The sequence below is a fragment of the Lithobates pipiens genome, unplaced genomic scaffold, assembly GCF_037356315.1.
Source record: "Lithobates pipiens isolate NorthernLeopardFrog02 unplaced genomic scaffold, aLitPip1_a1.2 Scaffold_18, whole genome shotgun sequence".
In the NCBI taxonomy this organism is placed as follows: Eukaryota; Metazoa; Chordata; class Amphibia; order Anura; family Ranidae; genus Lithobates; species Lithobates pipiens.
The window spans coordinates 633,022,593-633,050,331 of NW_027507758.1; the positions used below are offsets into that span (position 1 = coordinate 633,022,593).

General features: G+C 47.6%; 2 protein-coding genes across 2 annotated transcripts in view; both read right to left on the reverse strand.

Annotated features, from left to right (window-relative positions):
• LOC143986885 (uncharacterized) overlaps nucleotides 1–27,739 on the reverse strand; it is a 159,558-nt gene that overhangs the window by 37,921 nt on the left and 93,898 nt on the right. The window lies entirely within an intron of this gene.
• Nucleotides 594–26,898, reverse strand: LOC143989652 (uncharacterized). The gene is made up of 9 exons (XM_077489909.1): nucleotides 26,849–26,898; nucleotides 3,956–4,084; nucleotides 3,487–3,621; nucleotides 3,275–3,398; nucleotides 3,061–3,158; nucleotides 2,747–2,971; nucleotides 2,450–2,656; nucleotides 2,208–2,325; nucleotides 594–1,517 (listed from the first exon to the last, which is right to left on the reverse strand). The coding sequence occupies exons 2-9, from the start codon at nucleotides 4,049–4,051 to the stop codon at nucleotides 859–861; spliced, it is 1,662 nt and encodes a 553-aa protein (XP_077346035.1). The 5' UTR covers nucleotides 4,052–4,084; nucleotides 26,849–26,898; the 3' UTR covers nucleotides 594–858.

Consider the following 27,739-nt stretch of genomic DNA (forward strand, 5'->3'; position numbering starts at 1 on the left):
CATGCTGTTATGGGTGGCGGATCATCCATCAATCAAGATGCGACATCCCATCCAATGAGTTATTTTTTGGTTACTGGGCATGGAGGAGGAGGGGGGGGGGGGGGACTGGGCTGTCCTTTAGGATCTATATACATGCCCACATGTGTGATGTCGTCAATATCATGTGACCTGAAAAGCTCAGCTCAACAAGAAAATGTTCTCTCTAGCAATAGAGACCAAACTGAGCATGTGCAGAAAGACTACTCTGAATGTGTATTATCTGGCCTTACCAAGAGAGACCCTGCAGGAGGGGGAGGATCTGTCCATACAGGATCAAAGAGACTTTTTACACAATACAGAGGATTAACCCCTTAAGTTCCACAGTGAGTATAACAAGCATGCTATTCTACAGACAGATTTTACTGTTGAGGGTTTAGTAACACTTTAATCGTGCTGTTCTTCAATATTGCCACGAGATGGAGCTAATGATTATTGGAAATGACTGTATGAAATAAAAGAATACACAAAATTCATAATGGCTGTGTGAGTTCTTGTCATATTTTTTTTTTTAAATAGACCTTTAAATTTCTACACCACAAAATGTACTCAGCTAATGAAAGTTAATGACTCTTTTTATTTTTCTACTGTTATCAATGGCCAACACGGTACAACACTTCATCCATGTCTTTGATGATCTCTGAGCCATGGAGTATATCTGAGGTGTATATCAGGGTGTGCTTCTTCCCCACATGAGAACTGTGATGTCCAGCAACATTCATATAGAAGACATTTCCCGCACACAAGGCACTAATACACCTTGAGGGTTGTGTGGGATCCCTGATGTACAGGAAGACAGGACTTCAGTGAGGAACAATTCCCTCACTCAGGACAGGAAAGTGGCTTCTCCCTTGTGTGAGATCTCTGATGTCTGTAAAGATGATACTTGTGTGAAAAACATTTCCCACACTCAGGACAAGAAAATGGCTTCTCCTCCGTGTGAGATCTCTGATGTGTGTAAACAAAGGACTTCTGTGAAAAATATTTCCCGCACTCAGGACAGGAATATGGCTTCTCCCCTGTGTGAGATCTCTGATGTGTGTCAAGATAGGACTTCTGTGAAAAACATTTCCAGCACTCAGGACAAGAATATGGCTTCTCCTCCGTGTGAGATCTCTGATGTGTGGAAAGATTGGACTTCGCTGAAAAACATTTCCCACACTCAGGACAGGAATACGGCTTCTCTCCTGTATGGAGTCTTTTATGAACATTAAGATTGTATTTAGAACGGAAACACCTCCCGCACTCAGTACAGGAAAACCTCCTATCTGTTGGACGGACGGCACTGTCCCTCACAGTCTGAGGTTCCTCAGGATAAGAGGAATACGATGGTCCATCTACACTGTGTGGTGCCGGATGGACATTTGAGGTAGTCGGGTTTTCTCCTGGACTATACTGTGTGATGTCCTCATCTTCTACTTTACAGTCTGGAGACAAAGTGAGACAATCCTCTGAGGTTTTCCTCATCTCCCGTCCATCTACTAAAATAGAAATACAAAGATTATTACTAGACATCAGCTGATTGGTTCCCCTAAACCAGGACTCCGCCCACATCAGGCAGCTTTGTCTCTGAGGCTCTTACAATTCCCCCCTCAAGGTAACTAGTAAATGGGTCCTCTGATCTCCTAATAGATCATTTCTTTATTCATGGACCTTAGTCAGAGAGTGAGGAAACAACGAGAACTGTCTTTTATAGGAGTGACAGTGATGAGGGGATTATAGGACGAGTGTCCCCTCCCCCTCTATCACTCATTGCCATCTTCCCAACTGAAGACCACCATCATTGGGTTACTGACTCCTCCTTCATTTTCACTTTCTGTTTAAGGTTCCAAAGTTTGAGGATGTTATCACATTATTATCAACATGTAAAAGTCTGTGCTCCAATCACATCATCAGATATAAAAATGTCCAGCTGGTAGGAAATGGGTGTAATAAAAGAGAATACACATTATGTGTATATATAGCAGTGGGTAGAGGGGAGCGCAGAAGTCAGGACTAGGTAAAGTACAACATATTGTATAAGATACAACAGATAGCACTATATAGTATCAGAATGATGTAATGTACAACATAAGAGTATAAATTGCAGGGGTCGGGAGTATGTAATGTACAACACAGAGTATACAGTGAAGGGGCAGAACTATATAGTGCATTTACTGTTAATGACCCACCTATGCTGATCTTTGATGTCCCCGTTATTCCATCCACCTCTGCAGACTGTTGATCATCTCTCACATATGTCTCTTCTTCTGCTTTAATATGAGCTTTCATATCTATCAGATCTTCACCCTAAACCAAGAGAAAAATCAATAATAACATCTGTGTGAAATAGGCTTCATTATTGTGACATCACCAAAAAGAATCAACACATTGTCTCCACAAGTCCATGTTCTAGATGTTCTGTCCCACCAACCTTGTAACAGTGGGGGATGGTGTGATCTTCCTGTGTGGAATCCCGGGAATACAGAGGACGGGGACATCTCTCTGGTGGGTTCCTGGTATTAGGTGGCTCCATCATATCCTTGTGTCCTTCTGAAAACTCCTCCATCACTCCATACTCCTCATCCTCCTCTTTATACTCTTCTTTAACAACAATGTTATCATCCTCAAGCTTTCCACTCTGCAATATATAATAAAAATGACATCAATGGTAACAATGCAGACAATGTACAGATCCTAATGATACTATCAGTGATTGTTCCTCATCTACCTGATGATGGTGGGGGATGGTGTGACCTTCCTGTGTGGAATCCCGGGAATACAGAGGACGGGGACATCTCTCTGGTGGGTTTCTGTAGCTGGATGACTCCACCATGGTGTCCTGGTACAGATCTTTGTGTCCTAGAAACTCTGACTCCTCCATCACTCCATCCTCATCATCCTCCTCTTTTATCTCTTCTTTTACTTCAACTTTAGAATCTCTCAGGTTTCCAGTCTGAATATAGAATAAAAATGACATCAATGGTAACAATGCAGATAATGTACAGATCGTAATGATACTATCAGTGATTGTTCCTCATCTACCTGATAATGTTTTGCATAGTTATGATCTTCCTGTGTGGAATCCCGGGAATACAGAGGACGGGGACTTCTCTCTGGTGGGTCCCCATTACTGGATCCATCTGTAGGAAACACACACACTGACTGAATACATTGTTTCTATGTGTTTATCAGATGATGGGGGATCTAGGTGGAGCCTCCGTACTGCTCTCTCCTTTACAATAAAGTCTCCTCTTACCCGGTGATGTGAGGGGCGGCTGATTGTCCATCATGACGTCCTTGTAGAGATCCTTGTGCCCTTCTAAATACTCCCACTCCTCCATGGAGAAATAGACAGTGACATCCTGACACCTTATAGGAACCTGACACACACAATGATACAGTCACCATCCAGACACATCCCTTGTCTGTTACTGGATAATGTCCCAGAATTCCCAGAATCCTCCTCACCTCTCCTGTCAGCAGCTCCATCATCTTCTTGGTGACTTCTAGAATCTTCTCCATGTTGTGTCTCTCAGGTTTTAGGGAGTCACATGGAGGCGCTGTGATGGTCATATGATCACCTGACTTCACAAGAGGAAATCTCTGTATTGAGGAACCAATAGGAGTAACATGTTAAAATGCCAGAATCCTCCTCACCTCTCCGGTCAGGTCTGTGCTTTATTAACCCCTTACCGACCAACCACCGTCATTATACTGCAGCAGGTCAGCACGATCCCGCGAACCATCGTAGCTATACATTGGCTCGCGGGATCGGCATAGCAGGTGCGCTGACTTAAGAAGAGGAAATCTCTGTATTGAGGAACCAATAGGAATATCATGTTAGACTTCCAAAATCCTCCTCACCTCTCCGGTCAGGTCTGTGTTTTAATAATAGAGATAAGAGTGATGTCAAGTGACCTCCCAGAAACCTCCTCACCTCTCCGGTCAGCAGGTAGATGATCTCCAGGGTGAGGTTTAGTATCTTCTCAGTCATGTGACTCCGGTGCTCCTCCATCCTCATTGGTGTCGTCATTTGATCTATACAGGTCTCCTTGTAGACGGATAACTTTGGGAAATTAAAGTAAGAACTATTTGGATGGAATTGGTCACACAATAATAGGCTGTGGATGTGAGGGGGGAATAGGAGGTTTGCTGTACAGTTGATACTATAAAACAATCGTGATTTGGTGGTATATGGCAATATGAGCCGCTGCTGTCCAGTATTGTCCCCACTCTGGGGCAAGATAGACTTAAATGAAAAATAGACAGCATCTGCTCCACCTTATTACTACTTATCAATGTGACTTTGCACTTATATAGATCCTATGGATATCTATATCTTAGGATGTTTACTAATGGGTAAATATATGACTGTTGAAACAGTAGGATAATAAAGTGCATACCTATATCTATGTGAACCAAATGCAGAAATGAATTAATAATACATCTATCAAATCAAATAAAGTGACAATATTTAAAAGTGCGTATCGTGATAGTGTGCAAAATAGAGTAGTTTCTTAGTGCAAAAAGTCCTGTCGTGCTCCGTGTTCCATCGGTGTCAGTACTTCCACATTCTGGGAACAATGATCCACACTCACCAAATGTGAAGGACTCATTTGCCTTATAGCAAAAGGAGTCTGCCGTGCTTGTAGGTCATTAATGGGGACCAATCCCAATGCAATATCCTCTGGTGTATCCTCAGCATTAAATATCCTCCAATGATGGCTCCGGAGCTCCAGGGATAAGTGATGTGCAACAAGCGGTATGTGGAAAGAAAAACTCCTCATAGAGTAGAGTATCCTCAGGTTTATTTAAAAATGGCAGCTTACAAAATAATCTCATAAATGATTAAAACTATCAGTATGACAAGAGGCATCACCATAAGAAATATTGGCCCTGCTTGTGTGGGAGACGTAGTCGCTGTTCAGCACATAGCGTGCGTTCCACTCTCCGTGCCAGTAGTGACGTGCAAGAAAGTCAGCTTGACGTGTTTCGTCATATAGATGCAACGTTATCAAAAGCAGAGCTGCTTCTGATCACTCGAGCTCCGGAGCTAACATCGGAGGCTATTTAATACAGAGGATATTGCATTGGGATTGGTTCCCATTTTAATGCCATATGCAGGGAGGTATTGGTGTCTGCTACATATAACAGCATATCATCTGTGTACAAAGTTTTCCCCTCCAAGGAACCAATTCTGCAGCCATGGATGGATTCATGCTGCCTCAACATTGCTGCCAATGGCTTAATTGCCAAGGCAAACAGCAGGGGTGATAACGTACCCACCTGCCGAGTGCCACAGTGAATTGTGAAGGGGTCTGTGATATGATTATTGACCCAAATTCTAGCCACTGGTTGAGTATACAACAACTTGACCCATTGGATAAATCTGACCCCGAAACCAAACCGTTCCACTCCAAACAGATAAGGCCATTCTATTGAATAAAATGCCTTATGAGTGTCTAAGGACACTACAATTCTCGTATCTGGAGAATCCAAGGAGACTTGTAAATTCATAAAGAGGAGGCAGAGATTTATGGCTGTAGACCTTTCCGGAATAAAGCCGGTTTGGTCAGGATGAAAAAGCGTAGAAATAATAACATTTAATCTACTAATACTTTTGGTAAGATTTTAATATCCACATTGATCAAGAATATTGTTGGGGGGGGCGTGGCCTGACCATGGAGGAGTGAAGACGTGTGTCTCCTCAGCTCCGTCTCACCGCCGCATGATAGCAGCATAAGGAGGGTGAATCCATCCCCATCCTCACACAGCGTTGTCTCACAAGAGCTGGGCGTCGTCCCAGCACCCACGGGTGGACCACTCGAAGCAAGCACAGCTGGATAATTTCTTCCCAGGGAAGGAGGAGAAAGGCCGGGAGGCCTCCAAAATGGCACCGGCCGGCAAGGCCCTGAAGGCTGGCAAAGCCGTGCCAGCCGCGAAGTCGCACCGGCGGGATGCATCGCCAATACCTTCCCCGTAGTCGGTGAGTGATTCGGCCCCCCCGACCTCCCCAGGGCCCCCCGGGTTGCTGGCAGAAGCCCCTGACGAACCGGACCCCCTGGTTGACGCAGATATCAGGCGCCATATTCTGTCCCTCCCCACCAAGGCTGACCTGGAGCGCTTTGCTGATAGAGTGGAGAAGGCGTTTAAAGAGGACATTGCACAGCTTAAGGCAGACACAGTACACCTAGGGGGCAGGATGGAGTCCCTGGAGCAGAGGTTTGAAGAGACACTCCCTGTTATAAACATGCTACAGGATAAATGTGATGCGCAAGGCCGTCAGATTGAGGCCCTGCTTTGTCAGTTGGACGACACCGAGAACCGCAGTCGCAGGGCCAACATTAGGATCCGGGGCCTCCCCGAGGCCACAGGAGCTAGGGACATTATTCCCACCCAAGGAGATCCTAGGCCTACCTGCCACAGCTACTGTAGAAATTGACCGTGCACATAGGGCATTGAAACCCCCCTCTCAAGATGTGAATAATCCAAGAGACATTATCTGTAAGCTACATAAGTATACGCTTAAGGATCGCATAATGCAGAAAATGAGAGGGAACCCTATTTTGACTTTGATGGTGCACATCTGGCTTTTTACCAGGACATTTCAAGGCTCACTCTAATGCAACGCAGGGCCCTGCGCCCCCTCCTACTGGCTATTCAAGAGGCTGGACTGTCATACCGGTGGGGGTTTCCCTTTGCCCTCCAAGTTACTAGGGACGGTAGGACCGTGACTCTCCGCACTAAAGATGATCTCCCACACTTTTTAGCTTCCTTGGAGCTGGAACAGGTTGACTTTCCGGACTGGAGGAACCCCTTGGACTCTGCGGCTTTTAGATTGCCGACACCGCAACCGTGGCTGCCCGCTAGAAGTCAAAATCGCAGATGGCGCCATAGGAGACAATCCATGGATCCTTCCACGGATTCTGTTGACCTCGGTCCCTGAGGGTGCTGACTCTCTCTCCCAAGGACACACTCCTGAGATCTGCAGAACTCTGGGTTGACTTGACTTACCTGGAATTCTCCACGACAGCTTGTGCTGGTTCGAGTTTTTTGGGTTCACATTTGTAGTTATTTTTTTTTTTTTTTTTGGCATTGTTTTTTTGCCATGGGGAACCTGCTACACATTAGTCATTGCCACCTCACTTATTTTCCCCCTCCTTTACCGCACCAGGTCAGATGTGGTAGATGGAGATGGGGGCCCCCTTCCCTCTTCACTATGGGATTCCACGTACCCCCAGTATGATTCCCGTTTTTCTTTTTTTTCTTTTCACGGGCTTAGATCCTTGTTGGGATATGAGGTTGTGGCATGGGCCCCACCCCCCTCCTGAGTGGGGTGGGGACCTTGACATAACTTTTAGTTTTTTTTCTACCTCTAGCCGGCCCTGGCCGCTATGTTTTCTCAAACCATGCAGAGCTTATTACTAATGTCCAGATAAAGGAACACCTGGGTAGCAGTGATCATAACATGATTTCCTTTGATGTTAGCGCTAAACAAGAAATACATACGGGTAAGATAAAAACACTTAACTTCAAGAGAGCTAATTTTCCAAGGATGAGGGCTACTCTCCAGGACTTAGACTGGGAGAGAATATTCGCTTCAATGGGCACAGAACAGAAATGGGAATTCTTCAAAAAGACTGTTGGGGACCTCACTGCAAAGTATATTCCCATGGGCAATAAGTTTAAAAGGCTAAAAACAAAACCTATGTGGCTCACGGCCAAAGTTAAAAAAGCTATAAACTGTAAGAGAAGAGCTTTTAAAAAATATAAAAATGAAGGATCACTAGTGTCATTTAAATGTTACAAAGAAATTAACAGTATATGTAAAAAGGAAATCAAGGATGCAAAAATTCAAAACGAACGACAGATTGCAAAAGATAGTAGGACAAACCCCAAAAAATTCTTCAAATATATTAATAGTAAAAAGGTCAAGTCTGAGCATGTAGGCCCTTTACAAAACAATCTAGAGTTTGTGACTGGGGACAAAGAGAAGGCTAATTTATTAAACACTTTCTTCAGCTCTGTGTACACAAAAGAGCATGGGGGAGCGCATGTCCATAATGGGGGTGGTAGTGACACAGCCCCAAATGATCCACAATGGCTCAAAAGGGATATGGTCCAGAAATACTTAGACAGAATAAAGGTGGATAAAGCACCTGGACCTGATGGCATCCACCCACGGATCCTAAAAGAATTGAGCTCTGTAATTTCAGAGCCATTGTATCTAATTTTTAGGGACTCATTAATGACGGGAATAGTCCCACTGGATTGGCGCAGGGCGAACGTGGTGCCTATATTTAAAAAGGGATCAAAGTCTTTACCAAGTAACTATAGACCTGTTAGCTTAACTTCTATAGCTGGGAAGATACTGGAGCGTTTAATAAAAGACCACATAGACGAGTTCTTGCTGAACAAAAACACTTTAAGCAACAGACAGCATGGATTCATGAAAGACAGAAGTTGTCAGACAAATCTGATTTCTTTTTATGAGGTGGTAAGTAAAACCTTGGACAGAGGGGTGGCGGTGGACGTGGTATACTTGGATTTTGCAAAAGCATTCGATACAGTTCCGCACACACGGCTCATGTGTAAGGTAAAGTCTACAGGTTTGGAAATATCAGTTTGTAAATGGATAGAAAATTGGCTAGAAGACAGAATTCAAAGAGTCGTGGTTAATGACTCTTACTCTGAATGGTCTAAGGTTATCAGTGGTGTACCCCAAGGTTCAGTGTTGGGACCCTTACTTTTTAACATCTTTATAAATGATATTGGGTCTGGCATCAAAAGTAATATTTCTGTCTTTGCAGATGACACCAAGATATGCAGTGGAATAACGTCTTTACAGGATGTCTCCAATTTACAAGCCGACCTCAATACACTGTCTAATTGGGCGACTATGTGGCAGATGAGGTTTAATGTTGATAAATGTAAAGTTATGCACTTGGGGCCTAAGAATATGCATGCATCATACATGCTAGGGGGAGTACAACTGGGGGAATCCATAGTGGAGAAGGATCTGGGGGTTTTGGTAGACCATAAGCTCAATAACAACATGCAATGCCAAGCTGCTGTTTGCAAAGCGAGCAAAGTCCTTTCTTGTATTAAGAGAGGTATGGACTCCAGAGAAAGAGATATAATTTTGCCCCTGTTCAAATCATTAGTAAGACCTCACCTGGAATATGCCGTTCAGTTTTGGGCACCAGTTCTCAAAAAGGATATCGGGGAACTGGAGAAAGTGCAGAGAAGGGCAACCAAACTGATAAGAGGCATGGAGGAACTCAGCTATGAGGAGAGATTAGAGGAACTAAATGTATTCACTCTTGAGAAGAGGAGATTAAGGGGGGATATGATTAACATGTTCAAATATATTAGGGGTCCATATAGTGAACTTGGTGTTGAGTTGTTCTCTGTACGGTCAACCCAGAGGACACGGGGGCACTCTTTACGTCTAGAGGAAAAGAGATTTCAGCTTCAAGTACGGAAAGGTTTCTTCACAGTTAGAGCAGTGAAAATGTGGAATAGACTCCCACCAGAGGTGGTTCTGGCCAGTTCAGTAGATTGCTTTAAGAAAGGCTTGGATACTTTCCTGATGGTACATAATATAACTAGGTACTAACATAGGTAAAGTTGATCCAGGGAAAATCCGATCGCCTATTGGGGGATCAGGAAGGAATTTTTTTCCCCTGCTGTAGTAAATTGGAGCATGCTCTGCTGGGTTTTTTTTTCGCCTTCCTCTGGATCAATTGTGGGCATAAAATTGGGTATCTGGATTGTACGATTATTTTTTATTTTATTTATTTGTTTTTAAGGTTGAACTGGATGGACTTGTGTCTTTTTTCAACCTGACTAACTATGTAACTATGTTTTACCAGATGTGCCTTGTTTATGTCTCACGCATATGTTTTTTCTCCCCCTTTCTCTTTCTCTCTTTTCCCTGGTCTGCTTTTTTTTCTGACTCTTCTTTCTTTAGGTCAACTCTGCCACTTTGTCGTCTGCACCGGGCGCACCACCAGTTTTCGAGCATGACCCGGCCTGAATTTTTTGGATGGCTGCATTGCAGGTAAGCACTTACAATGTTAGGGGCATATGCTCCCCTCATGAGCGTAGTAAGCTCTGGGGAGAATTGAAGCGGTTGAAGACACAGGTGATTTTCCTTCAAGAGACTCACTTTATGCATCAGTCGGCCCCTAGACTACCTACCCATCTTTTTAACGAGTGGTTCCTGAGTAACTCCCCCCTAGCTAAATCGAGAGGTACAGCCATTGGCATACACAAGTCCCGCCCCTTCCAACCCTCTGATCACAAGGTAGACCCCCAGGGCAGGTATTTTTATTTGAAGGGCACTATAGCTGGACAACTATACACATTTGCGACGCTTTATGCCCCTAACGCCGACCAACTCACTTTTATTGACCGCACATTAGACCGTCTAGCAGATTTTAGGGAAGGCTTTTTAGTTGTAGGAGGCGACTTTAACGTAAGCCCCGACCCCCAGCTGGACACATCCCATGCGAGACCCTCACATTCCTACAAACTCCTTAAACACTACCGCAAGACTATGCAGTCTCATCTCCTGTCGGACGGTTGGTGGACACTACACCCCCCAGATAGGGACTACAGTTATTATTCTAAGGTGCATGATGTATACACACGCATTGACCACATCTATGTTGACCGCAATATTCTGGAACTCCTTCAGTCTGCGTCTATCGACGTCATTTCGATTTCAGATCATGCCCCAGTGACGGTTGCCTTTGCCCTGCCCTCGGGCCTGCAGAGGGCCTGGACATGGCGGCTCAATGATAATTTACTAGATGATGGGGTCGCGGTGAAGGAGGTCACAGACACACTAACCAATTACTTCAGGGAAAATCCGTCAGCTGAATTGGGTGAAGGGGTTATATGGGAAGCACATAAGGCGGTGGTTAGAGGGGCCTTAATTTCTCAAGGGTCTAGGCTGAAAAAAGAACGACGGGACGATTTTACACGGGTATATACTGCCCTTTAGAAAGCTGAACTCGATCATAAAACTAGTGGGAGTCCAGAGGCCTTGTCGGCTTTGACGGAGCTACGGGAATTATTTCTGCGGTTATTAGACCGCCAAGCCCGCAAACAATTTCGCTTTTTGGCCCATAAATATTATGAACAAGGGAATAAATGCGGAAGGATGCTGGCCCGCGCCCTCCGTAAACGCTCAGACCTATATTCACAAATTGCACAATTCTGCAGGGGTTCCGGTAGTCCAATCCTCTAAAATAGCGGCCGGGTTCCGAGAGTATTACACAACACTATATAATCTAGACTCTACAATCTCCCCCGCAACCCGAGCGGATAGACTCAAGGCGACCCGAGACTACTTGGCGGCGGCTGACCTACCGAAACTTACTGAAGAACAATCCGCAGCCTTGGAGCTCCCAATTACTGCAGAGGAGCATGGGGCCACGGTGGAGTCCTTGCCTAATGGAAAGAGTCCTGGTCCGGACGGATTCACTAAGGCTTACTATAAAGCTTTCCTGCCCCAGCTGCAGGCTCCCATGTGTGCCTATTTTAATGCAATAGCTAGGGGTGGTGCCATCCCCCCAGAAGCCCTTCTAGCTCACATTACAGTGATACCGAAGGAAGGCAAGGACCCCACCATCCCCCAGAGCTACCGCCCTATTTCCCTTCTTAATTTGGACATAAAGATTCTGACGAAAATTTTAGCAAATAGAATGAAGCACCTTATTCCTAACCTTGTCCACCCTCACCAGACGGGCTTTGTAGCCGGGAGGGAAGCCAGGGATAACTCCCTTCGGGCGGTCCATCTTATTCACTGGGCCCGCTCCTGCCCAGTCCTGTAACCGTATATTGTTTTGTCCACAGACGCCGAAAAGGCCTTTGACCGCATAGACTGGTCCTACCTGACAGAGGTGCTTCACTCCATACAACTAGGCCCGCGGATGTTGACTACGATCGCGGCCTTATATTCCACACCTTGTGCTCAGGTCAAGGTGAATGGGACTTTGTCGGCCCGGTTCCCCATTAGTGTTGAAAATATTTTTATTGAAACACGTCAGGTAAAAAAACAAAACGATAAAACAGTAACCATCATGAGGCAAATGCAAGCAGGAACAGTAATAGGAGTACATTTACGGGGGTCGGTTAATGACTATCGGCCACAGCCGGTCCCCGATGGGAAGCTTGGAGAGTAGGGAAAACGGCCTGCTCTCCGATCCATGAGGCCCCAGTAGTGAAAAATACTCATGGGTTACTACATGAGACAGTATTTAATCAATAACATAAAGAAGATAGAAAGAGAGAGAGAGAAGAGGAAAGGGAGGAGAGGAGCAAAATAAAGAGGAACAAAGTGGTAGAGGGGAAAGCTAGATAGCAAGAGGAGAGGAGAGGGGAGGCAAGGGGGAGGGGCATGGGGGGGGGGGTAGGGAAGAGAGAGAGCCCACAATGACCTTATGCGTTCAAGATTTGGTTCTTTAAAGCGTCAGAGGAGGAGAAGCGGAGCCAGATCGACCATTGAGATATAAATTTGGTGTAGGTGTCATTGTCCAGCGCCAACATCTCCTCCATTCTCATGGTGTCATTCATAATCGATACCCACCGTGACAATGGGGGAGTATTCGTCGTCTTCCAATAAGCAGGTATCAGTTGTCTAGCAGAGGACATAAAAAAGCGGAGCAATCTCTGTCTCTGCGATTTAATAGACCCGGGCAGTATGGAGAGTAATGCGATTTTCGGAGAGATAGGAACCGGAACATCAGCTAAGAGATTATAACAATCAAAAACCTGGGTCCAGAAGGGGCGGATCCTCTCACAGTCCCACCAGATATGCATGTATGTTCCGACTGAAGCTCCACAGCGCCAGCAGGTGGCTGGCGTAGATGGGAAGATTTTGTGTAAAGTAGCAGGGTCTCTGTACCATCTGGACAATAGCTTGTAGTTCTTTTCTTGAGAGTAGCAAGAGATGGTAGACTTATGTGTGAAATGAAAAGAGGTTTGCCATTCCGGCACAGAGATGTCTTCACCCAAATCCGCAGACCACAGCCTAGTGTAATGTGGGAGTTGATCATGTGTTAACGTCTGCAGTAGGTTATATAAGGAGGATAGTAGGTGTTTGGGAGTTTCTAGGAGCGAGCACAGTTCCTCGAAGATGGTGAGCTTGCGATGTATTTGAGAGGAGGAGTGTAGGCGTTTGGTAAACGTGGACACATGTAGGGCCGTGAGCCAATCTCCGGAGTCTGCCGTGGGGACCGAGGTCCCCTGAGTAGGATGCACAAATGTGCGAGCTTGCGGCCACTCCGTACGCCTAAAGGGTCCTAGGGAGGCTGCCCCCGTACTTTGTGGTAAGGCAGGATGGTCAAAGAGGGACGTCAGGGGGCCTGGATCGGAGGAAAGGGTGGTGTTTAGCCCTGTCATATACCATAGCTTCAAGGAGGCCAAGGTCAGCGGGGATAAGGAGGTCATACGAGAGTAGTCTCGTTTGTATCCCCATAGAAGAGCTCGGAGATCCACAGGAGAAAGGTCCTGTTCAACGGACACCGAGGCCTTGCAAGGCGGACGGGGGAACCATTCTATAATGCGGGACATATGAGCAGCTGTGTAGTAGGTCTCAAAGTCAGGGAGGCCGGTACCTCCCATAGTCTTCGGGAGTGTAAGCAGTTTAAATTTGACTCTGGGGAGGCCCCTGTTCCACATGAATCTGATAGCTAGCGAGCGTAGGGAGATAAAAAATGATTTGGGGACGTGGATGGGGATCGTTTGAAATAAGTACAGGAACTTGGGTAGAGTGTCCATCTTTAGGATATTAATCCTTCCGAACCAGGGTAAAGGAGATCCCCCCCACTCCTCGAGGTCCTTCCGTATACGGCTAAGCAGGGGAATATAATTCAGGGAAAACAAATCAGCCAGGTTGGAGGGTATGATGACCCCTAGGTAAGAGATCCCCTTGGTTTGCCATTTAAATGAAAAGTTGGACTTTAGAAGGGACAGCGTAGAGGGGGTGAGGGATATGTTGAGGGCTTCTGTCTTAGAGATGTTGATCTTAAAGTTACTATGGACACCGAAACGTTGAAATTCCCTGAGTAGGGATGGTAGGGAGATGTGTGGATTCTGAATATACACAAGGAGGTCATCAGCATACAGGGAGAGTTTATGATGTGCAGATGGAGTTTGAATACCGAGGATGGAGGGGTTTTGTCGTATGGCACAGGCTAAATGTTCAATGATGATGACAAAGAGGAGGGGGGACAGGGGGCAGCCCTGTCTGGTGCCGTTTGCAATATCAAAGGGGGCTGATGCGGTTCCGTTAACCAGGACCGCAGCTGAGGGTCGTGAATATAGGGACATAACTTTAGAGATGAAGGGAGCTCCGAGGCCAAGTTGTTCTAGAGACAGCTGTAGAAACCTCCAACTGACTCTATCGAAGGCCTTTTCAGCGTCGAAAGATAAGAGGCAAGCTCTCAGGTTTCTACGTTGGATCAGGGAAATAAGATGTATCGTCTTGGTGGTGTTGTCCCTTGCCTCCCTGCCAGGGACAAACCCCACTTGATCATTATGAATAATTTTAGGCAGTAGAGGTGACAGACGGGTAGCTAAAACTTTTGTGAATAGCTTAATATCTATATTGAGCAGGGAGATGGGCCGATAGCTACTGCATTGGGAAGGGTCCTTGCCCGGTTTAGGGATAATAGAGATGTTAGCAGATAAGGAGTCCTTGGAAGGAAGGTTAGAGCTGTCTACCGAAGTAAAGGCTTTTGTCAGGAGGGGTGCAAGTTGGGGGGCAAAAGTTTTGTAAAACCGGGGTGTAAAGCCGTCAGGGCCCGGACATTTTCCCACCTTAAGGGCTTTGATAGCCTGTAAAAATTCAGAGGTAAGTAGGGGCTCATCCAAGGCCGTTGCGTCCACCTTGTCAATAGTAGGTAGGGCGGTCTCCAAAATATAAGCTTGCATGGGGTCAGGAGATGGGGGGGACCTATCTGGAGGGGTTGCATGCGGAAGGTTATAAAGCTGTGAGTAGTATCGCCTGAAGGATGCAGATATCCCAGAGGTGTTAAACGTTTTGGTATGGTCCGATTGAACGATGAAGGGGATAGAATGTCGCGGGGGTCTGGGATGGATAACCCTAGCCAGATGTTTCCCACATTTGTTCGCCAATGAGTAGAAATGGTTCCGCGCTTTATCCCTGGCAATCAGGGAGTGCGCGTCTAGGAGCTGGAGCAGGTCCCTGCGGGCGTTGGAAAGCTGAACAAAAACAGCAGGATCCAGATCCTTTTTGTGAAGGGGTTCGAGGTCCGCAATGGTAGTAAGGAGTCTGCGTATGTCATGGGCTCGGGCCTTTTTAAGGCGAGAACCGTGTTGTATAAGGGTACCCCGGAGCACACATTTGAGTGTCTCCCATTGGTTCATAGGGGAGGTAGTGTCAGCGGAATGGTCACCTATAAAATCCTTAATGGCTTTAGAGACATCCGCCAAACACACGGAGTCCCGCAGCAGGTTGTCGTTAAGTCTCCAGCTCGCTCCCCGACGGGTAGCAGGGGGGCGGACCAGGGACAGGTAGACGGGAGCATGGTCGGACCACAGAAAGTTACCGATCGATGTTTGGAGAGGTGTGTCTAGTAGTGATTGTGATATGAGAAAGTGGTCCAATCTACTGTAGGAGTTATGTGCAATTGAGAAGTAACTGTAATCCCTTTCCGTGGGATGCTGGATTCGCCAGGCATCCACCAGATGGGATGAATGTAAAAGTGATTTAATGCGTGTCAAGGTGGAATAAGGAACGGAAGACTTACCCGAGGATGTGTCTGCAGATGGGGAGAGGGCAATATTGAGATCACCGCCAATAATGAAAGCTGACCCTCCAAAGGAGGATAGTCTGGTGAGGACCGAGGAGAGGAACCGAGCCTGACCCACGTTCGGCACGTAGATGTTAGCCACTGTGAAGAGAAAATCATTTAGTTTCAGTTTCAAAAACAAATACCGACCCGAGTCATCTATGAGAGAGTCTAGAACCTCCGGATTAAAAGATTTATGAAAGGCAACAGATACCCCTTTAGATTTGGCCTGAGGATTAACACTGTGAAACCATTGCGAGTAATATCTATTGCGCAGGGCTGGAATAGCTCCCGCGCGAAAGTGTGTTTCTTGAAGCAGCAGAATTTTCGCACGCTTCTTGTGAAAATAGTAGAGTGTCTGGCTCCGCTTCTCAGGCGTATTGAAACCTCTACAATTAAAGGAGGCAAAGGTTATGGAGCCGTCACTAGCCATGGGGGGGTCGCAGGGGGGAGCTCAGAATCAACATGATAAGTGTCACCATGGGCGAACCCTGTTGGGGTAGGGAACGGGAATAGAGGTAGGGTAGGGGGGGCAGGGGGAGAGGCAGAGGGTGGAAGGGTACAAGCAGAGAGAAGACGGAGGGAAGAAAAAAGGTAAGAAGAGAGAGAAAAGACAGTATAACAACCTTGTAGAGGGAGTAGCAAGAATCATAGGCATGGACACCCGCTCCCGGTAAAATAAACAGGGATACACGAAATACAATAGCTGTAAACATCAATCGTGGGAGACAGGCCCAAGAGGTCATGTAAAAAAAAATTGTGAGGAAGATAAAAACAAAAACAAAAAAGACCACTAAGTGGCTCCAAAAAGTAAGCAGCATGTAGAAAAGAAGCCTAACATAAAGGCAAAAATCGGTGCCCCCCACAGTGCTCATGAGAACACCGTGGGGCGCACAGCAAAAAATAGAAATAAAAATAGAAAAAACAAACAAAAGAAAACCCGTAAGGGGGGGGGGGGAGGGCGTGGAGTAAAATCACCGAGCCGGGCAGCTCCCAGCACCCCGGCCCCACGGGTAAACCGGATTCAGTTGCGACCTAAAAAGAAAACCAAATAACATAACAGCGAAAAGTATCTTAGCGGTCATCAGTAAATGCGTTAGTAAACCGGTATGAGGCATAGGGGAAAAGACATGTAACAGGTCCCAGGGAGGGGACAAACCAAACATAGCAACAACTGTGAAGTATGGCAAGGGCAACCCAGGGGGGGCTGCTGCAGTTAGTGGGGTGCAGGGACAAGTCCTGAGATCATTCCAGGAACGGGCAAAAAAAAAAAAAAAAAGAAGGCATAACAGAGCACACCCACTGTAAGGATATGGGGGGGGTGCACAGTAACAGAAGACATAAGAAATATACAAAAAAAAACCTGCAAACAAAAGGGTTAATCAGCAGCAAAGCTATTGGATCCTTTCGGGTCCCAGCACATCAAGGGGACGGACCCCAGAGGCGGAGAAAGAAAACAGGCCCGGGTGGGCCCACAGGATCAGGTCAGCCGTTGGGGTCCTGAGGTAGCGGAGACCGAGGGGTGCGCCTGCGACCCTGTTTCTGCCATTGCGGGGTGTAGGGTAGACCAGGGGTGGTCGGAACAAATGGCCAATCAGGCAACGTGACTTGAGGCAGTTCAAGCGTACTGAGAAATGTAGGCAAGTCCCCCAATGTACGAAATATGGCGGTTTTACCCGCGTGGTGCACTCGAAGTTGGAACGGAAAACGCCATTGGTACTTGATCTGCCTCGCTTGTAGGAGTTGCGTGAGGGGTCTCAGGGATTTCCGCATTGCTAGCGTTTGGCGGGAGAGATCAGGAAGGAGCATGATAGGTGTTTCATTGAATAGAATCGACTGCTGAGTGCTGGCGGCCCTCATAATGTCCTCCTTTATTTTGTAGAAATGAACACGGCACAGAGTGTCACGGACGAAGGAGGGGTCAGGAGTGCGGGGGCCCGACGTGCGGTGCACCCGGTCCAGTTCAATCGGGTCATCTTTGGGGCGTTGAAGTAGTTGGTTAAAGATAGCCGTCACTGCGGCAGGTAGATTCTTGGGGTCAACCGACTCGGGAATCCCCCGTATACGTATGTTGTTGCGCCGACTGCGGTTTTCGAGGTCGTCTTGTTGGTATGAGAGTTGCTGGAGCAGGACAGTATGGGTATTAAGGATCCGATCATGTGATTGTACAGTGTCCCGCAGGCCATCTACCGTTGCATCCACATCGTCAAAGCGTACCCCCACATCCTTCCTCAGGTCAGAGATCTCCTTCCGATACGTTTCCTCGATCCTATGCACACAGCGTTCAAAGTCAGCTTTAGTAGGGAGAGATCTCATGTAACTGTGCAGGGATCTGATCTGCGATTCCATGTCCCATCCATCTCCCGATCCCAGGGAGGCATTAGAACGGCTTCTGGTAAGCCTGGGGGAGAGGGCAGAGTCCTCAGAGTGAGAGAGCTGGCTGTGGGGACGCACCTGAGAATGCAGGGCTGATTCAGAGCGCGCCGGGGATGGAGGGGCCGGCGTCCCTTTAGATGCTGAGCGATGCTGTGAGGACAACCTGCCATTGCCAAAATAATCATCCAGGTCCCCTCCTGGGTGACGGCCAATGCCGCCCTTGTGTGCTTTGAGCTTGTCTTTCCCCATGGAGCTACGTTTGGTCCGATTTACTGTCCGAAATGAGGGCCGTGGGGCCGGGGGAGCCGGGAGCGGGGTGTAGGTCCGACCTACCTCTCCATATGTCAGGTCAGGCCCTTATAAGTGAAAGTCTAGATGTTTAGAAGGGGCTTGCATGCGGTCACGCGGTCACAATCATGAGATAGTTCAAGAGGAAAGCCACCATAGTAATTCCGGGGGATATTTTGGCTTATTATCTGAGAGGATTAAAAGTCCATCCAGGTAAAAGCAATGTAAAGTTGACAATCCCCTGCGGCATTAAGGTGAAAGAGTACACATTGATATTCAGAGCAGAGTCTGTAATCAGAGGGAGTATGAGGCTGCAGGGAGTGCTTGTAGCAAGGATGTCTGCCTGAAATAGTGGGCCAGGAGGGCAGGCCGGGAGCCACAAACAAACGAGGGTGGAGGACCGCAGGTAGAAGCAAGTCTCCGTGAGGGGGGGGTGGGAAGGCAATCAGGCCAGCGCAAGGAGGCAAACCGCGGCCGCAATTGGAGGCCCGAACGGCCGTGGAGCACTGTCCGGGGTAGCAGCTGTAGGCAACCCCGGGGATCCGTAGGCCTCAGTAGGCCGCACCAGGCCGGAGCCGGTCGCGGGCTCCCCGAGGGCCGCGGAAGTCCGAAACCGCCCCAAATGAGACCCGGGCGGGGGGAAGATGACAGAAGGGGACCGATGGCAGCCCCTTACCTCTCCCGCCGGCGTGGGCTCGGCGTCCTCAGGCGATCCCGGAGGCCAAAGATGGCGGCGGTCGGCGGAGGATTCAGCGGCAGGTTCGGGCGGCTTGGAGCCTCAGTGCTGGGAGATAAATGTCCAGATCCCCGCGGCGGCCCAGTGCGGTCCAGGTAGGGCAGTTTTGGGAGCAGATTGTGTGCGGTGGAGGGCGGATGGCGATGGATAGATCCGTGACCGGCAGGAGCTCCTCAGCTACACGTCTGCCGCCATTCGCGTCAGGCCACGCCCCCCCGGTTCCCCATTAGAAACGGCATGAGGCAGGGGTGTCCTCTTTCGCCCCTCTTGTTTGCCCTGGTGCTGGAGCCTTTTCTACGCACGGTGAGGGCTAGCCCTGATATTAAGGGCCTTCAAGTTGGTAATACAGAACACAAACTCTCGGCCTATGCTGATGATGTGCTGTTTCACCTTATGGACCCCCTGCTCTCTCTGCCAAACCTGATGAGGGAACTGAAACTTTTTGGGTCGTTATCTAATTTTAAGATCAATTTTTCAAAGTCAGAAATACTCCCCATTCAATTGGCCCCTCACCTAATGGCTTCCCTCAAGGCAGCCTTTCCCTTCGTTTGGACCATGTCGTCCCTGCGATACTTGGGGGTGCACTTAACAAACCGCTTTGATACCCTATACCTAGCCAATTACCCACCTTTATTGGATGCGATCAAGAGAGATCTCTTGCAATGGACGGGGACGGCTTTTACATGGTTTGGTCGGGTGAACGTCATAAAGATGAATGTCCTACCACGTATACTCTTTTACTTGCAGATGATTCTGATCCCCTTACCCAAGTGCTTCTTCGACTGCTTAAGTAGTATGATGTCTCGCTTTATTGGGAATGACCGTAAACCTAGAATAGCTCTACGGGTGCTACGTCGTTCGAAGAGGAGGGGTGGCCTGGGTGTCCCAGACATCAGACAGTATTATCAAGCTATAGCCCTCCAGAAGATTCTGGATTGGCATTTCCACTCTCGAACTAAGCTCTGGGTCCCTCTGGAGAAATGTCTGGAGGGTAGGAACTTATCCTACGCACCCTGGCTACCCCAGGAATATAGGGGCCTGGCGGAGATGACCTCCCCCTTGACAAACCATGTGTTTTCAGTTTGGGACAAGATCAACCCACTCCTAAAGCTGGCTCCCCCTATGTCCCCATTGGCCCCACTGGATGGCTTCCTATAGTTCCCACCGGGAGAACAGATGGCTTTCTTCGAGACTTGGGTTGATGATGGGAACGCTAGTTGCGGGAAACTCATGAGGGATGGCGGTCTTATGCCATATGAAGCCCTGCCCGTAGGTAGTCGAGGCTCACGAATGAATTTCTGGAGATACAGACAACTGCACCACTTTTTCCAGGTACATGGTCATACTATTAGGGATCCCCTGTCCCTCACCCCATTTGAGCGCATTTTTCTTGCGGAGGAGCAAACTCCACACCTGGTTTCTGAGTTATACCAGCTGTTGGACTCGGCCGGCCCCCTGGCCACCCCTGCCTATATTAGGCGATGGGAGACTGACATAGGGACGACGTTTACAGAGACGCAGTTATCACACCTTTATTCCCTCACCCATTCGTCCTCTAGAGACTCCAAAGTCCAGGAGACCAATTTTAAACTATTGGCACGTTGGTACCGGGTGCCAGCGGACTTGGCTTGTATTTACCCCTCCGCATTGAAGTTCTGTTGGAGGGGATGTGGGCACCGAGGGACCCTAGTTCACATATGGTGGGATTCCCCCTAATTCGACCCTTCTGGGAAGACATACAGGGCCAAGTAAAGGTAGTGACGGGGATAGATGTCCCTCTCTCGCCGCTGCACTTCCTTCTGCAGGTACTCCCGGTCCCGCTCAGTATATATAAGAATACTGTGCTGGCACATTTGCTGAATGCAGCCAGACGCCTGATTCCGATATACTGGAAAAGGCCTGGAATTCCCACTCGAGAGGAGTGGTGCAGGGGAGTGAACGTGGTGAAAGAGGCGGAGAATTGGGTTTCCACCTGTAAGGGCCTTGAGGACCGATTTCATGATATCTGGAGACCCTGCTCGGCATATGCATCGGACCCTCACCAAGTACCCTCAAGTTTAGGCGTGGCTCTGCTGGAGTTGGCAGACCCTACCCTTAAAGCTCTCAGATTGGCTGGAGCCTGTGGGGGGACTGGATCTCCCCCTGGGGGCTCTTAGCGAGGGAATACTGCATATGAAACTTAAGCTCAGGAATGGTGTGCCCGGTACGGACAAAGCAGACATTTGGAACTTATATTCAGGTAATTTGACCTACTCTACCTGTCCTCTACCTGTCCTTTTCTTCCTACCTCCCTTCCCTTCTTCCTACCTCTCCTAATATACCCCCCCTAACCCGCTGCATACGCAGTTTTTTTTTTCTTTCTACCCTATACAGTCCTTTTCTCTCCTCCTCTCCCTCCTTTCTTATGTCTCATCCTCTCCCTGGCCTGAATGTCGTGGAGCCTGATATACCGGAGCTGGTAGATGGTGGGCTGTGATCCCTTCTTTAACCCCGGGGCTTCCGGGCGAGAATTTCCAAGGTTGGCACGTGGAGACGTTCTGGCCGATCCTCTGTGGTGACGCCAGATTCCCGGGATACGCTGGCGGTGGAGGGCGGCTAGCTGGTGGCTGTTGGGCCCCCCCCTCTACCCTAGTGACGGGATGGCGTCCACACTTCAGATAATTTTTATACCAGAGTAGTCCCAATGCCTACTAGGCTGTTTTCAACCTTGCAACTATAGAGTTTCACCAACCTACCCACTATATGTATGCCCACGACATTCTTCCATTCTCTACGACTTTGTGACTTCTCTCTTTATGTATGTCTATTTGTTCAACTTACATGCTGTTAAACTGACCCTAGAGTGGCTTTTCTGAGGCCGATAGGTATTGCACTTAAATGTGATGTTGAGCTTGTCTTGTATTTCATGTTTCTGTTTCTGTTATATTGCAATAAATACTGATTATACAAAAAAAAAAAGAATATTGATGGGTTTTGTAGTTTGACCACGGCTGGAGTGCCTAGGTTGCCTACCCCTGCCTTAGACATAGAATTTTTTTTACGACAAGCAAATGGTACCCCCGGGGCCCTTGTGGGGTCCAGCATTGAGGCCAATCACAATCACACTTATGACATTCCGCTCTGAATCTGTAAGTATCTATGGATTTATTAGTCACCAGAAAAAAATAAAATTATTTTATATATATATAATGCTTTAGCAACATGACTGATTTGCAGCATCAGAAGCAGTAGGCAACATGGTGGCATTCAACAATATCAACTCCCACAAAAGAAGGCAATGAGGTAACATATTGAATTAGGAGGAGATCAGTATCTGCCCAGTGAATCCAGCCACTGGTCGGCCTCCGCCGGCCCTTATGCACAACCCTTAAAGCGGGAGTCCGCCGGGACTCCGCGTTTTTTTTTTTTAAAGCCAGCAGCTACAAATACTGCAGCTGCTGACTTTTAAAATAGTGACACTTACCTGTCCAGCGCGCCCGTGATGTCGGCACCCGAAGCCGATCTCCCGATCGTCTCTCGGGTGCTGCCGCCACCTTCTTGCGTATGGGAATCAGGAAGTGGAGCCTTTCGGCTTCATTTCCCGGTTCCCTACTGCGCATGCGCGAGTCGCGCTGCGCAATAAGGACGGTCCCTGCTGCCTCTGGGATCTGTGTGTTTCCCAGCAGGCAGCGGGGGACTTTCGGAAAGGGGTGTAATCTACGCCCCTTTCCGCAGAGAGCTATCCCGGAAGTGGGTGCAGATACCTGTACTGTACAGGTACCTGCACCCCCCTCCCCCCTGAAAGGTGCCAATTGTGGCGCCGGAGGGGGGGAGGGTTCCGATGAGCGGAAGGTCCACTTTAGGGTGGACCTCCGCTTTAATCTAGCTTGGTATAGCATGCTATACGGCAGATGTTTTTCCCACAGATGCCTCTTTACGCCAAAGAAGGATGCTCTCTGCATTGCGGTGGAGAAATCGAGGAAGATGGTAATCGCATTATTATTATAATATTTAAGATCCCCTTTTTCTCAAATTCTTTGTAACGTCATATCTCGATCCCGAAAATGAAGAATATGCACCAACATGGGTCGAGGCTGTGCTACCGGAGGGGGGCTCCCATGGGGATTCTATGAGCCCGTTCAATGGCAAATAACGGGGAGAATGCATCCTCCACCAGGACTTCTTTCATCCAAGCAGTAAGGAATTTCTTTTGGAGGTTATTGCGACACAGTCGGTCTTCTAAATCCCCCAGCTTTGGATCTTGGCTGCAGGTGTCACTGTCACCGCCAGCAAGTTGCAGAAAGCAGTCTAGTTGGGTGTATTGAGTGCCATCCTTGTCTTGGAACCAGCCCAGTGGGAGTTATTTCCTACTGTGCATTCTGGGAGCTGGTATTTAACCACTTCAATACAGGGCACTTTCACCCCCTTCCTTCCCAGCCCAATTTTCAGCTTTCAGCGCTCTAGCGCTTTCAGTGACAATTGCGCGGTCATGCTACACTGTACCCAAATGAAATTGTTATCATTTTGTTCGCACAAATAGAGCTTTATTTTGGTGTTATTTATTCACGACTCCGTTTTTTTTTTTTTGCGATATAAGCGCAAAAAAAGCGGAAATTTGGGAAAAAAACAATATTTTCTTTTTTCTATTTGAAAAGAAATCCAATAAAATCAAATTTTGTCATAAATTTAAGCCAAAATGTATTCTGCTACATGTTTTTGGTAAAAAAAATTCCGTTAAGTGTATAATAATTGGTTTGTGTGATCACGGACATATGTACGCAAATGATCATGTACATATGTGTACAGGTGATCACGTACATATGTGTGCAGATAATCATTGGGACATGTGATTTTAGTGGGACATATGTGGGGGACATGTTTTTATTATTAGGGACATGTGTTTTTATTATTTGGGGACATGTATGTTTTGGGGACATGTGTGTTTTGGGGACATATGTGGGGACTGTGTTTTCACTGTGTGGTGTGTTGTGTGTTTACACTACACTGATGATCAGTGAGTAAAAAGCTGTGAAAAGCAGCCCATACTCACTGATCATCAGCCGGCTGCAGCGTTCTGCTCTCCTCTTCTCAGCGGTGACTTCCGTGTGAGGAGAGGAGAGCCGATTGCCTAGCAACCGGCTGTTTGTTTACATCACATGACGGCCGTGATTGGACACGGCCGTCATGTGATCAGGAGGGCCAATCACAGAGCCCTCCTGCCGATCTGAGATGTGCCGTGTCCGGGTGACACGAGCACATCGGGATCGCGCCGCTGCGCGGGCGCGCGCGATCCCGCTGCTCCTGAATGACGTTCCTGAACGTCCTATCAGGAGCAGGCGGCTCCCACCCGCCGTATATATACATTGGCCGGGTGGGAAGTGGTTAAGGTACTGCGATCACGTGATTCGGGGTTCCGGTCCAGAAGAAATTTTCTGTCTTTGGTCCTGGTCCTCCTTACCAGCCCCCATGGCCCTCCAGGCATGGGGTGCGGATCCATGCAATTCCAAGCCTCGGAGCTGGATAGCCCGAGGCGAAGCAACTGCAGGGACAGGCCTGAATGGATATGAGGCCAAAATGATTCAAAGGTGGTCCGGTGCCGTCTCATCTAGGGAGAGGCCCAGGAACTGGAGGAGCATCCAGGGGAGGACTCTTCGGGAGAAGGCCATACGTAAGGCTGGTTTCTCAGAAGGAACCTGGAGGCTCAGTTGAAGGACACTACATGGATCTACAACTCATACGGTATCGCCGGACCGGCTGAGAGATACTGGTACCGTATGATAGTTCTCTAAATTTGACTACGTCCCTCAGTTACAGACTTTTGCTTTTCAAGTGTTCTACATCCAAGTCTGTGGCAGAGATTTTGTTCACTTAACACCCTGCCGGCTGCTAGGCCTAGTGAGAGGAGGTCTATCCGGAGGTTGTGAGAACCCAGCTGTGAAACAGTAATTCTCTGGATTTTGCAGTTCCAAAAGTACCTGAACTTCCTTTCTAACCCTCTACCTTTATTAAGAAACTATGTTATATTCTAAATAAATAACCTCAAAAGAGGATCCAATGTCAGTTTCTGCATTTCTTTGGGCCATCTACCACCGGAACCCCTAGACGGAGTTTGATTTGAGTAAGCCCAAATCAAACCAGCAGCTCCTTCGAGAGTCAGTGCTACATACTTTATTTATATAGCACCAACAATTTATGCACAATATAAAAGGGAGACAATACAGTTATAATAAAATAAAAAAACAAGAGGATTAAGAGGGTCCTGCTCAAAAGATCTTACAATCCCTAATTGTAATATATGGGGTTATTCTACATTTCCACAATATATGTGGCACTAACCCCCCAAGGAACTGCTGGTTATTTTCGGGCTTACCGTTACCTTCTGTTCTCCTTGTGACACGTCTAGGGGATGTCCCATGGTAGATGACCCAGTAACTTGAGACTGACAATAGATCCACTTGAATGGATTTTATTTGCAAAAACTCAAACCATTGAACAGTCTTTCAACTTGGGATCAGAGGGTTGGAAAGGAACGTTCAGGTACTCTTATGTCAAAGTCTATAAACATTAAGGAACTTGCTTACTTTGACTGAATCCAGAGAATAGCCATTCGCAGCTGGATGAACACTCAGGTTGGACAGTCCCTCTCTCACAAGACCTAGCAGCCAACAAGGTGCTTACTCAGGAACTAAGTCTTTATCACCGACGTTTTTGCAGAACACGTAGGGAAACTAAGCTGTAGAACACTTGTAGTATACCTGGATCTTTCAGCATGCTTGGCGATATCCACAAGATCAGATTCTCTTGGTTACTTCAGCCCTTCCAGGCTCTTGTTAAGAAAACCAACCCGTTCTTCTAAAGAGTCCTCCCCTGGAATGCTCGAAGTTCAATGGGTCTCTCTCGAACCGGAGACGGCAACCAACCACCTCAGAATCCTTCCTTAGTTCCCGTGCCTTGGGCTAGCCAGCCCAGAGGGATTAAAGTCTGGTGGATCCGCAGCCCAGGCCATAGCCTTTCTGGGGGCTGGTCAGGAGGACCAGGACCATTTAATCAGCACTTGATACTGGACCGGAACCCCGAACCAGGTGACGTCCGTATCTTAAATACCCTCTCCCAGAGGGCACAGCGAGAGGGCCGCTCCCCCTGACCTGACTCAGAGAGAGAGTAAATTAAACGCCCAACCAGACCATAGTTCAGTGATGGCGAACCTTGGCACCCCAGATGTTTTGGAACTACATGTCCCATGATGCTCATACACTCTGCGGTGTAGTGGAGCATCATGGTAAATGTAGTTACAAAACATCTGGGGTGCCAAGGTTCGCCATCACTGCCATAGTTCCATGCCTGCCGCCCGAGACAGTGCCCCCCTGTGGCCAAGCTGAACATCTCACAGCCCAGTCACCATGACACAGAAGTCAAATTTAGACAAATAAACCCAAACCAAACTGTATTTTGGGTAAAGTAAAATTTTGAAAACAGATAGCGCGTGCTCTTCAGGAGCCCACCGCTACATATATATGTGGGTATCATCATCTGCTGGAGATATAAGACATCACAGTGACTATGGAGGAAGAGGACGGACATGACGGGGGTTACTGGGTGTAAATAGAAAATAAGGTCTTATTACCTCCTCTTCTGCCACTTCCAGCAATGTCTCCTTTGTACTTCCTCCTGACTCACCTCTCACCCGGAACTTCCTGTCTGTACCTGACATCACTTCCTGTCTGTATTCCATAGAGACTTCCTGTCTGGATAGAGGTGAGATCACCACCTCGTGGAGCTCAGAGGAACTGCAGCCCTGAGAAACATCTCGTAGTGTGAACACGGCCTTGTGCTGTGTATGTACTGTATATCCTTATAGATGGGTCATCTCCACTCCCACCAAGGGGGATAGAAATATATTACTGCTTGGGGGGGAGACATTTTGGCCCCTTAGATTTTGCAGTAAAATTGATGTCAGATTTAGTCATGTAGAACATCTGTTATATGGATACAAAGAGCCCCAGCCGAGAGTAAAGGGTGGAAATGGCTCCTGATCCCCAGATTTGGCCAATATAAATAGAATAAAACCCGCGCTATGTGTAACAACTCAAATACCTACAGAAGTAACTTATACCGGACTTCTGCTGTAACAAAGGTAAGTATTCCCTTTATCAACTAGAAGAGCATTATGTGTCACAGGGCTGTCCTATTGTGTGTGCACATAAATCATCACAAATACACTACAATATGTGGAGACATTCATATATAAAGTGCTAGGGGCTCAAATAATATTCTCTGCAGATCCACTGCTTCCACTTTACACCTACTTTACTGATCTTATGGTGTTTATCAGTAAATTAAGTAAACCGAACAATGTGCAAATTCATATACAACTGTAGCAGGGTCTCTTTAAGGACTATAAAACTACTGTTCCCAGAGCCCCGCTGGTTCCCAGGATGTTTGGAGTTATGCCCCAGAGACTCATGGGGGAGGGCATATAAGGAGGGGCCTAGTTCGCTCTCTTTGGACACCCCCC